At 37.7% G+C, this 13,033-nt stretch overlaps 1 protein-coding gene across 5 annotated transcripts in view; it reads left to right on the top strand.

Moving 5' to 3' along the window:
• LOC127573152 (H(+)/Cl(-) exchange transporter 5-like) overlaps positions 1-13,033 on the top strand; it is a 71,068-nt gene that overhangs the window by 22,461 nt on the left and 35,574 nt on the right. For all 5 annotated transcript variants that reach the window (XM_052021101.1, XM_052021102.1, XM_052021105.1 and 2 more), the window contains exon 2: positions 3,162-3,325. In XM_052021101.1, the coding sequence (XP_051877061.1) occupies positions 3,178-3,325 (148 nt within the window). In that variant the 5' untranslated portion in view covers positions 3,162-3,177. The remainder of the gene's footprint in view (positions 1-3,161; positions 3,326-13,033) is intronic.

The following is a 13,033-nucleotide window of genomic DNA, read 5'->3' as shown; positions in this document are numbered from 1 at the left end:
TTCTGACCTGTCATCCTCCTTTACACTGAAAATTAATGTTACAGGCATTGAAATTTTAGTTTTAATATTTGAACATTCTTAAAACTATAAAATTTCACATTTACTGTCATTAACTTTCTTTTTCTTTTCCACTCACTTAAACTAATATTTCCAGCCTTTATTTTTCTTTCCTTACCTGATGCGACTTTGAATCCACCTGTTCTAATTTGTACTTCCTTTTCAAGTTGCTGCACAACTAATTTAGCAATCCTTCAATCTGTTGTTTGAGGTACAGGGTTCATTTGGTTTGATTCCTAGGATAGGGGTTTTGTCCTATAAGGAAAGATTAAGCAGATAGGGTCTATGCTGTCTTGAGTTTAGGAGAATGAGAAGTGATTTTGTTGAAATATACAAACTTCTTGGTGGGCTTGATAGAGATGCACAGATAATATTTTCCCTGACTAGGGTGTCTACTAGAACCAGGGTTGCAGCCTTAATACAAAGGGCTGCTCATTTGGGACTGAGATAAAATATTTCTTCATTCAGAGAAAAGTAAATTTTTGGAATTCTCAACCCAAAACAGGTATTGACACCTAGTCACTGAGAAGGACTGATTGATAGATTTTTGGATATTAGGGGAATCAAGTGACATGGTGGTGAAGTAAATCAGCCATTATTTTTATGAATGGTGAAAAGAGTACAAGGGATTCAATTGCCTACTCCTTCTGTTTCTTGTGTTCTTGCCTGCTAGGGGCATAGTGTTAGATAAAATTTGTCCTGAAGATGAAATGAAGAGAAATTTCTTTTCTGGAGGATGTGAATCCTTGGAATTCTATATCTTTGAGTTTGTGGATGCTGAGTCATTAAATGTGTTACGAGTTAGAAGTTTCGATCCACGGGGAACTGAGGGATATGGACATCAGGCAGGAAAGGTCAAACTTCAGATCAACCATAACATAGCAAAGTGGGCTCGTACAACTTTCTCTTGCTCTTGTTTCTGGTGTTCTTATATTCCTAAACAATAAAATTTTATGATTGAGAAATAGAGAAATGAGGAATAAGCAGAGTGAATTAAAGACATCACATAAGTAATAGGAGCAAGATAAATTATCTGGCTCTTCACTACTGCTCTGCCATTCATTAAGACCATGCCATTTCTGCCTCAGTGCCATTTTCCATCACTATCTCCACATCAATAATTTAATGTCCATATATTCATCAGTCTTTGAATGAATCTAGTGGCCGAGGCTCCACAGCCCTCTAGGGGTAGAGAATTTCAAAGGTCTACCACTTTCTGAGAAGAGATTTCTCATCATCTCAGTCTTAAATGAACTACCCTTTATTCTAAAATTGTGCACCCTGGTTCTAGATTCTTGAGCCAGATGAAGCATCTTCACATCTAGCCTGTCAAGCCCTTTAAAGAATTCTGTACATTTCATAAAGATCTCTCATTCTTCTAAATTTCTAAAGAATACTGTCCCATTCTATGCAATCTCCTGGCACAGCAAACCCACCATCCCTAGAGTCAGTTCGGTGGATCTTTGGTAAGAAAACCAAAACTGCACTGACCAAGGCCCTATGCAAATAAGACTTCCTTACCCCTGTATTCCAATCCTCTGAATGTTTAACATACTATTCACCCTCTTAATCGTTGGCCTTCAGTAACTTGTGTGCAAGCACTCCTAGGTCTGTCTGAACATAACACTACTCAATCTCCTGCCATTTGACAAATATTCTGCTTCTTGGAAGTGTGCACGAAACTACTATCCTTGCATTTTCCCACATTGTATGCCTTTCTCCATTCACTCACTACCTCAGTTATCCAACCTCTCTATATGCTCCTCCATACTCATAATCCCATCTAGTTTAGTATTATCAGCAAACTTGGAAAATTCTATTTGGTTCCCTTCAGTTAGATCACTGATAGTCAAATTAGTTCCAGACAAAACAGTACAGGGAAAGAAAGATCTGCTTACAGGTTAATAAGATTAAAAGGAAAAGTAAGAAAATAATTTTTAAAATTTTTTAGCATTGCTTCACTACCTGGAGGAACAAACCATCACAATTTAAATTTTTCCTAAAAGTACTGCAGACATTGGAAACCTGAATAACAAAGTGCTAGAATTACTCATCAGATGTGGCAGTATCTGGAAAGAAAAACAGCTAATATTTCTGGTAGATGACTCTATAAAACTCTTCATTTAAAAGGCTCTGACATTATATATTACCAGTTTTTGTAGTAAGTTTAATTGGAAAATAGTGTGCACATGCAAAAATTTCATGAAGCTCAAGGAGTTAGCTGCTATTTCCGTCATCCTGAAGGTTTAGAGGCACAAATCTTTAAAACTTTTGAACTCACAGGGTATCTCTTCCTCATAACGAGTCACTGGATCATTTACATGTTAATAACATCATATAATTTAACTTATTTTAGCAGCAAATTTTGGTACATTCCTTCAACCTAGCATTTTTCTTCCATGGTTTGGTATCTATCCACTTTGCAATTTTGTAGGGAGATCTTTGGACTTTAGAATTTGCTCTGCATCCTAAAAGACATGCAGTAGATTTGCTGGATGGTCTGGGTTGGGGAGTTTGAGAATTGGTGTGTGGGTGTGCAGAGTGAGTTGTTGTGACAGTGGGAAAGCCCAAAGAAGAGTGGATTGGCAGTGGGATTTAAGTAAGTTGGGTTACAGTCTGGATTTATTTTGTTAAAACCTGTTTGTCTTGCTGATCTCAGTGTCTGGCACTTATGGGAAAAATGTTGCACTAATTTTCCAGGCAAAACATTGCATGGGAAGTGATGCATTTGGTGCATATCTGGCAAGAAAATTACACCAGCTGTGTGGGGGTGACTCAACGTTAGAAGAGCCCATTCAAATCAATGAAAGGGGCACAACCCAAACAGGAAATGGTTCTAATCCCATCTTTCTCTGGAAAGATATCAATTTTTCAGATACCTAGCCCTGAGGAAAAACACCACTGTATATTTGAGCTTCTAGGTTGAAGGTGCTATGTGAATATAAATTGTTGATGAATTCTGTCTTTCTCAAAAAAGATATCTTGCGCAGTGCAGTGTGGCATTAACATTAAGACAATGTACCAGAAGTGCTCGCAAAGCAGTTTTGAAATTTTCTGCTACAGCGTCCCTAATTGTTTTCAAATATTTTGTCTTTGTCTTGTAGGTTGTAGCAAACAGAAATGGCCAGTGATCAATTTTACCGAAGGGGGAGTTTTAATAGCTGCCAGAGCAACACTAGCGATGAAGATATGGTGGAGATCGCAGGAGCACCTCTGGACTTTTCTTTGGCAGATGATGTTCCTCCACTAGACAGGGAACCACAAAAAGGTATTAAACTACAAAACCTGCAGATGTTTCAGTAGGTCATGTGCAAGGCAGTTGTATTCACAATTACAAGATCCCAATTTTAAATAGTTATGAAATCATTTGTCATAAGACTGCCTTGAAATCACTTTATTTGATTTGTCAATGCTTATAGTCCAATCTGGTTCTGTCTTATTTAGCATATTACAAGTGAAGAATTTCCTAGTAATTAGTTCCAGGCAAACTTTCTGTAATCCATGTGTTAGTTATATTTGCTAAATTGTTGTGAATTCATATAGCTTCTATTTAAGAATTATATGTTATAACTGTTTTGGAAAAAAATTCCATTGTGCTTTCATTTAAAAAAAACTATGAATAGCAGTTAATTTAAGCCAAAGAAGTAGTATGAATCTTTTGGTTTTCCAGAGCAGCCTTGAGTTAACAAAGCAAAATTGGGCAAGATTTCCTCTCTTACTTACTGCCCATATGGTAGAAATGCTTCAAATGCAAAACAAGTGATGAACAGAAATGTGTTTCTCATTGGAGTAAGGAATCTCCAACTTTTAAATGATTTAGAGATGTAATTTGAAATTGTATTTTGTTTGTACATTAACAGTTCAGTGGGTTTTAAAAATGTTCCATAAGTTCCTAATGAAATATAGAAATGAATCGGAGAATTGTTGCAAAACAGAAGAGGACATCAGCCCCATATCATTTCTATAGGCTTTAGTGTATGTTTAGTTAGATCCATTTCATTGCTCTTTCCCACAGTAAATTTATTGTAACTACAAATACTTCTCTTTTGAAAGTCAAAATTGAAAATGCCTCAACCACACTTTAAGGAAATACTTTCTGGATTGTCTTTACGAGTCAGTGATTATAATCTGATTCTGACAATCCCTTATTGCTATCACCAATCCCATGGGCTTTGGTTTTGAAACTGGCCTTTTGTGTGGACTTTATTAAGTATCTCCTAAAAATCCATTTATACAAAATCTATTGAATTACATTGATCAACATTCTATAATGGGCCAAAAAGTTTGATCACTTTAGTCTTGTATGGTTTTCCTTTAAGACATCCACACTATCTTTTTATTAATTCAGACTTCTACAAGTGGCTATTATTATTGTTTTTAAAAGTTTCTCCGTCACTGAGGTTAAACTAACTGGCCTGTACTTGTTAGCTTTTGCCTTTTCACCCTATTTTGAATAAACTTATAACATTTATCCTGTCCATTAGCACCCTGTTGTATCTAGAGAGGATTGGAAAATTGCATTCTGCCTTTTTGCAGTTCCTTGCCCAATCCACACAGAGCTTTCAGCAACCTAGCATGCATCTCGTCTTGCAGTAACACTGTGGAAGTGGTAATCATTAGTAACAGATATCCTCTCTCAAGATAACAGCTTGCATATCCCTGGTGCCATTAATGCCACTGGGCAGGGCTTCCATGGCAGCTGCAGAGGTGTTGCATCAATTTCAAGGCACTCTGAGTAGTTACAATAGTGCCCACAGTAGCTTTCCACCCACTGTTTCTCAGCCACCATGAAAGCAGCTTGTAGGGATACCAGAGCAGAAGAGTGCATGAAACAGGCTTGAGATGATTTTACCAGAAATTTTAGTTTGTTATTGTTTCTGGTTATTTTACAACTATAAAAATTTCAGAAACATGACTTTGAATTGAATGTTTTGAGAGAAACTGCCCATTTAGCTTCTTCACTGGGCAGGTGCACCTTGCCATGGGGTACAAAGATTGGGGGAGGGATTGTTCACATTTTGATAGTTTTGGTCAAAGCTGCTGTCAAACAAATATGGCTGCAGGCAAGTTTTTACATCACAGTGCATCCTCACTATCCTCATGTCTTCAGAATCATGTTCCTTTGTCGTCCAGAATCACAGGTATTGCTGCACAGCATGGCAATATCTTTAGAAATCAGAGTGAATAACACATCCGCTGAGAGCTGTACTGAAGCACGTCTCTGGATATGTTCAGATACCAGAACCTTTGCTTCAGTGGCTTGATGGTGTGTTCATTGAGGGGGTCTTGTGATGGCACTAAATTCTGTGAAGACAAAAGAGTCTTCAGACACTGTAGTCTGGAATAAAAACACTCAAAGAACTGCATCAGGTCTCAATTTGAAACAACAATTTGCACCTTTTGTTTCCCTGGATGCTGCTTGATCAGCTGTGTTCTTCCAGCATTCTGTCTTTTTATGCCAAATTGTGTATCATCTTTTCCAGTGTATTGATGTCATTAGCTACGCCTAGAGGAGAAAATCATTTTTCTTAAGTAGCCACTCTTGAATGCATTCATTGGAGCAGAAGTGGAGTTTAGAATCAACAATAAACTTCTCATAATAACTGCTTGTGAATCTAGAACTTAAAACCATAATGTGTTAGAAATTATCACAGACCAGTTGCACGTTGAGAGATTGTTGGCCTTTGTGAGCTCCAAGGATGATGTGTGGCTGCATTTGACAATGCCTCACGCTTGGTGAAGTCTGACATTTCTGCAAACCCCGAAACCTTATTCTGCTGGTCTTGGATATCCTTGGAGAAGTGAAGAAATTAGTTTTGTTCACTACAGTTCCTCCACCTCCTGACCTCCCTTCTCCTCTATTCACAGATGTTGTGTGATCTGCTGTGTGCTTCCACTATTTTCTGTTATTATATATAATTTCCAGTGTGCTATATTTTTAAGTTACTGATTATCCTTGCATAATTATGGACTTGATGCACTGAAAGCTGCAGGCTAATAGTTAGAAAAAGCTGATGAGCAACACTGCAGAACTGCCTCAGCGCGCACAAAGTAACTGGTTGTAGAACGGCATTAGAAAAAGCCTGGGAATTAATCAGTTACCAGAAGTTCTTATCAATCCTTTGTATGTTTAGTAAGTCTCTAGCTCGTAATTGGTGTATTTTCTCTGGGTCACCTTCAGAGAATGTTGTAGAGCAGGTTGATGGTGACTTGTATGAATCAGGAAAAAAATGTTGTCCTGTATTCAAAGACTTGTTTTATTTGGTAATACAGAATTTAATTTTTAACCAGTTTATCTGTACACTGCTTTAAATAGCAAAGTCCAGTCTCATAATATGCATTGCACTGCTTCGTGGAATAGGAGTAACTGAAAGGTATTGATTGATTTCCCACATGAAGTTAATGAAGCAAAGACAGTGACACTGCAAGGATGTTAACAGGAACTGAAAAATTTATTATTTCAAGAAGTGCATGCCTAGTTATTTATCGAAATGCAATAGATCAATAAATATTTAGTTGTGGACTTGCCACCATGAAATTAAATTTCTGAACAGGACTAGCATGAAGTAAGAACTTTTCTTGACACCGCCTCCCAGTGGAGAACATACAGTCGAAATCGGGTAAGTCCAGGGAAGGGGTGTCATTGAAGAGCAAGGCTCCAGGTTGGGTAGTGTAGCAGTTAGCGTAATGCTATTTCAGCGCCAGCGACCCGGGTTCAATTCCAGCCGCTGTCTGCAAGGAGTTTAAGTTCTCCCCGTGACTGCACAGGTTTCTTCTGGGTGCTTCAGTTTCCTCCCACATTCCAAAGACGTACAAGTTAGGAAGTTGTGGGCTTGTATGTTGGCGCTGGAAGCGTGGCGACACTTGTGGGCTGCCCCCAGAACATTCTACGCAAAGATGCATTTCACTGTGTTTAAATGTACATATGACTAATAAAGAAATCTTTTCTTATCTTGTCTTAAAAGTTAATGAATCAGATGATAAGTGAATCAGATGATAAGTGAATCAGCTGCTGTGGTGAGGTGGGGTGGGGCTGCAATCATTAGTCAGGGATGGCAGCTGGTGAGTCAAGGCTCCAATTGGCAATCAAGTTGGGGATCAAGCACTGCAAGTAAGGAAACTACTGGCATTAGTTGGTGGGGTGATGGTCAGCAGTTGAGAGCCTGTGATGATTGGGAGGGAGAGGTTGGTAGCTGAGACTGTTTTTTGGCCAGGCATGGTCACATCAGTAGTAGCAGTGTTGGGTTGGGAGATTGGTCATTAGAACTGAGTGTCATGCAAAGATTGGGATGAGGTGGGGGAAATGTGGCAGAATACCATGGAGTTAGAGTAGAGGAAGGGGACCAAAAACTAAGCAGGTAAGTAAATAACATTAAAAGGGATCTGCCTGAGGCAAGTTTCTGGTGCCAGCCTCTGACCTGATTCAGTCAGTTTTCCATAAGCGTCTCTGATGTCTGGTAAGGGCTGACATCTGTTGGCCCCATGCCAACATTGGGTAGCCCCCACAAATTTGGTATAGTACACTGGAGTTTGAACCTAGAGTTTTATGCTCAGATCCATAGAGTTCTGATCCGGCTACTTTCTGCCTCTGATAAGGGTGTTACCATTGCAAGCATACTTAAATACATTTCGATTTAGTTGCCTCAAATTCCTACATGAATAGAGACTCCGGATTCTCGTATATTGTTTTTCCTGATATTGGCATCAAAAATTGTCAATGTCAGAAATTTGAAATAAAAACAAAGTGTTAGAAAATTAGCTTCAAGCCAGCGAATGACTCTTGCACGATTTCCCATGCACAAAGCCATGCCATCTCTAAGTGCTTCCCTTTCAAAATGCAGATAGATCCTGTCTCTCAGAATCCCTTCCAGTAACTTCCCCACCATTGATATTCCTCACCACTGATATTATGATAGTCATTCGCTGGCTTGTCCTTGCAGCCTTTAATAAATAAATGCTTAACATTAGCAACATTGCTGTCTTCCAGTAAGTTAGGTTGCACAGTACTATTTCTGTGTGCTACCAATTCTAATTTCAATTAAAATAAATAGTTTTTATTGCAACACCGTGTCAGCCATTGAATTGAAGCTGATTTTCTAACACTTTGTTTTTATTTCAGATTTCTGACCTTGGCAGATTTTGCTTTCTAGGTTACTACATTGGGCACAAGTTTATGTTAAAAGCATAATATTTACTAAATACACTTCAAATCATTTTACTGAATTCAAACTACTTTTGTTGAACAGTGTTTAAAATATCTGAGTCAGTTGCATAAGGTTTTGCATCTTGCGATAATCCCCAGCGATTTACAGTGGAGAGTTCTCCTTCACTTTGCTGTTCCAGATCTTGAAAAGGAAAGGAGTAAGAGTGTCTGGCTCATAATGTTAATCCATAGTTTAGATCACGTGTCTTGTCTGATAACTTCATAGGCAGTGTAAGCAGGGCTTTGTAGGTGATTTCCAGTTGGTCAAATTACAGCTACTTGTTGGAAAGACAAGCATTTATTGCTGGGTAGATTCATTTGGAGTACTTGCTGGTGCTATTGATGTCCAAGTTACACATGCTTGCTCGCTTTTCCTGAAACTGTTAATTATATTCGAGCAAATGTTAAGGTAAGCAGTGCCTGAATGGGAGCTTTTGTGAAGGACAAAATAAAACCCTGTGTTGATAGGAAAATCAAGAGTAGAGTTGCATGGAAAATCTGTGATTGAAGTACATCAGAGCCATCTTTCAGAACCTGCTGTGTTGACACTGTTTTGCTTACAAGCCAAGGTTTTCTGGATGGACTTATGTTTGCACTAATCTCTGGTTTACAGACTATGACCCTAGGCTGGCATTTGAGTTCCTTGCTTTGTGTAGAAATAAAGAAGCTATAATGGTATATTGTGTAAATCAGATATATCAATAGTATTGTCAAAATGAAACAATGATTGTCTCAGAATAAATGAAGGATATTATTGAGCAGACAAAATACTTCCATTAAGAGCTGTCATTGTAACTTAACTTTTTTTTCCCTCATTCTGCAACATATTGTAGTTTTAGTATTTAGTTCTTTACAGAGCTGAGAAGACATTGCTCCGGTATCTTGCATTATGACTTCCTGTTTCATTTTCATGGAGAATTTTGATGAAACTATTTGCATTGTTTTGTAAAAAAAAATACATTTTGCAGTCTCTTTGATCATGTAGAATTTCTGTTTAAAATACATAGTTTAGATACTTGTTAGATTTATTTCCTATACAGTCTTCCTCCTTGCTTCCCCAACAATTTTCTTCAATGGATTCACCAAAGGCACTACAGTAATTTGTTGCTGATCCTAGTGCAATATTCCTTTCAGAACTCTGAACACCATCATAAGTGTTGCCTCATTTTTCCCATCCATTCATCTTGTCAAGCAGCAAGCTTGCATTTGACACATCTCCATATAGCCAGACCTCTGTAAGTGCATGTCCAATAATACGGCAGGGTAATTTTACTGGCTTGAATTTATTAAGCTCCTGGATTGATGTCATTTTCACTTTGACTATTTACTCCAACCATTTATTGCCAATGCACTGATTCCTGTGATCCAGGTTCCCAGCACCTTCTGGTAATCAGACCCAATAGTGAAAGGAACAAAGGATCAGTCGGATCAGTTGCTTTTGCTGAAGTTGACTCTAGCCCGAAGCCCAGTCCAAACTAGTTGCAGATACTGATCATTCTATGGATCAACAGTGGGTCCAAGCAGCAAATGGTTGCAGAAAATTATCCATTTACAGGGAAGCTTTGATTTGAGTGGCCCTGCTGCCTGCAACCGTTTCACTTCTTAAACTCATGTCTGTGTCTTGAACTTCAAATCACTAGAATCATTCAGCACAGAAGTAGGCCCTTCAGCCCACCGTGTCCATGCCACCCATTGTACCTACACTAATCCTACTTACCTGCATAGGTTCCTAGTCTTCCGTGCCTTGGCAATTCAAGCACTTGTCTGGATGTTTCTTAAATGTTGTAAGGGCATCTGCCTCCACCACATCCTCAGTGCATTCCAGACTCCAACAACCCTCTGTGTGGGGTGGGGGGTATATTCAGCACTCAACAAGGTGTTTCAATAACCAGGATTACCTGTGGTGGTTTTACTGGAAGGGAATAATTTTGTTGGATTTACTAGGAGTGTTTTAAATTGATTGATCTACTGGGAGGGGATTATAGAACCTAATGTATTGGTAGGGGAATGATCCTGGTAAATTAACAGAACTCTTCGGTTGCCAACTATTGCTAAATGTGTGTAATTTATTGTAGGGCTTGCTTTTATAATAATTTTGAACCAATAAAAAGAATACATATGTCACAGTTTAGGAACAAGACTGTTTTAAGGGCTGAATTAAATTCATGCCTGGATTCCATGAGAATGGTATAAATTAAAGCATCCAAAGTCCTTTGTTTCCAACTGCTCCCAATTAAGGATCTTTTGGTGCCAAGATTTTAGCTTGCAAAACTTTTTCTAAAGGGTTATAGATATGAATGCATATGATTTTATAAAACATGCCGTATTTTAATTCAATCACAAAAACTGCTTCATATTCATTTGTCTCCCTCTGTTTTCTAAGATTACATAATTAGAATGCAAATATTCTCACGAACATGAGTGTAGATTTAAATTTGAAAATGTTGTGCAGTTATCAATTTGATAACATTTGTGTGATTATTGTTTTTAGATGAACTCAGCAATCTATGTTCTCTTTTTGGCAAGTTCAAGCCATAGTTTTCAGTAATTGAATGAAACTTATTGCGATCCTTTTTGTAGCACTTAACAGATTTTGACATTTTATGGAAAATAAGTAATTGGGTTATAAACCAAAACTTTTTTGATGAGCAATCAAGCAGAATAATTTAATTCAAAATTTACAAGATTATTTGTGGGATTGTCGGCATCATGCCTGCATTCTGGAAGGAAGTGCTGACAAATCAAAATGGCATGTGCTAGTGGCAAGTACTGGAATTGACTTCCTTTTAAATAAGGCTTCCATTGGGAACATGGGATCAGTAATGTATTCTGTAGTTTTCTTGAAAACCTGAAGTGAAAAGAATTGCACAGAAATTAAAATAGTTCAAATTTACAGCTTGACAAAGGTGAAATGGTTATCAGCATTATGATTTGGAATGTCTCCCCACTGGCTCTGGGCAAAATAAAAAAAAATAGATTGATTACTAAGGAAGGATAGTAAAGCTGTGAAAGAAAATGATAACTACTCCTTATCTCACACATGTGCCTCAATGAAAAGGGTAATTTTCCACTAACTTTCAGAAACATTTTGCTTTGCATTCTTTCCTAAAATTGTTTATAGTACTGGAGGCTGGCTGGTATGTTCTTGAAATGCTGAAGTTAGCAATTGTTTTCAGATGAATCCTGCAGTATATTACAAGTAGTAAGAGTTGAATATTCTATTTAAAATATAGTTAAGAACATAAGTGGGCATTTTTCCCTCTGCAACCTTCTTTCACTAATTTCTTCCCTTTACTTTCTCCTGAATATAAAGAGTCAAATATTTTTACTCATCTTCCCTGTCATCCTTTCTTAATTTTTCAAAGATCTCATGCACCTGCTAAGGTGCCTTGCTTAAAGAAAAGCCAAGTTGAAAGCAAACAAATCTTCTCTTCCTTCAAGTGATACTCCTTACTTGAAATCTGGGGTCAATGAATTATAGACTTGAGAATCAGAACGAATTGCATAGGAAGTTTACCAATCTGAACGTTGCATAATAAAGTTAAGCTGCTTACAGAATAGCTCACAGATGGTATTCAACCTTGCTTCCTTCATTAAGTGGGAAACTGCAGATTCATCACTGATTTGAATCTATTTTTAAAAAAATTCTAAGTTTAAAAGATCTCTTTTCAAAATGTTGAAAAAATATTAAATATACTGGTGACTTGTTCATTGTGTTACTTAATGCTAATTTTCTTGCACTCTTTGGGTATCTTGTATCATTTAATATGCACAAATCTCACAAGAAATCCCAACTCTGCAATGCTAACACTGCTTTAACTGGTGTTTGAGTGCAGAAATTTCTGACCTATGTTGAACAATGAAGTTAATCAAATTACAATTTAGAGATTACATTATAGAAGCAACAATAAATAGAAAATACCTTGTATAGGCAGAAACTAAACAAATTGAAAGGCTTAAAATAATGGAACCTGTATAAAAATGCTGACAGAATATGTGCCTGTGGTTTAATGGTCAAGTATATCTTACTGGCTATGTTCATATGGATATGTTCTATCTGTAGTATGATTGAATTTCACTATATCTCATGTACAATACCCAGTTATAGAGTAGGGTGCTGGAAATGTAGATCTGATCAAATACAATGTAAGCATTTTCCCCCATGATGGGGTAAAAAAAAATTAGTGTTTATTTAAAAAGTGGTACAATTCATCTTTTGGTCTCCAATTTCTGTCTTTCCAAAGCCTATCTTGGCTTTTTCTATATCATGTTTACAACCATTATTCTGACCTAGTTCTTACCGCTTCTAACTTTCAAATTTGCTGTCTCCTTGGATTATCTCCTTCCTATGTATCATCTGCTAAAAATCCCGACTCATTTCTCACTCTTCTACTCTGATTTCATCCTTTTGCTAAGGCGTGAGAGAGTTGCTCCTGCATTTTGTTTAAACTGACAGTTGGTGTTGCCAATTATGACTGACTTCACCTTGTTTACTCTCTTCAGTGTATGTGCAGTCCTGTGCCATTTATGCTAGTTCTTCAGGACTTTCCAAAGTGAAGAAAAGAATTGGTCCCGCAATAGATATCAAAGTGATAACATGTAATGCCTGGTGATATAGAAATGTTAGGTAAAGGGAGCATTCCCTATACTCATGAACAAACATCTGAGCTGGCTGATAGGGTTGACATCTAGTAACCCTGGGAGTGGGGCCCCACAGCTGTCAAGGGCAGGGTCAGTCATTCGGTCATAAAGGCCTTGCGCTGCATGGGGATT

Source organism: Pristis pectinata, chromosome 8, assembly GCF_009764475.1.
Source record: "Pristis pectinata isolate sPriPec2 chromosome 8, sPriPec2.1.pri, whole genome shotgun sequence".
Taxonomy (NCBI): Eukaryota; Metazoa; Chordata; class Chondrichthyes; order Rhinopristiformes; family Pristidae; genus Pristis; species Pristis pectinata.
The sequence above is the reverse complement of the archived record's forward strand: the minus strand, read 5'-3'. Positions and strand labels throughout refer to the sequence as shown.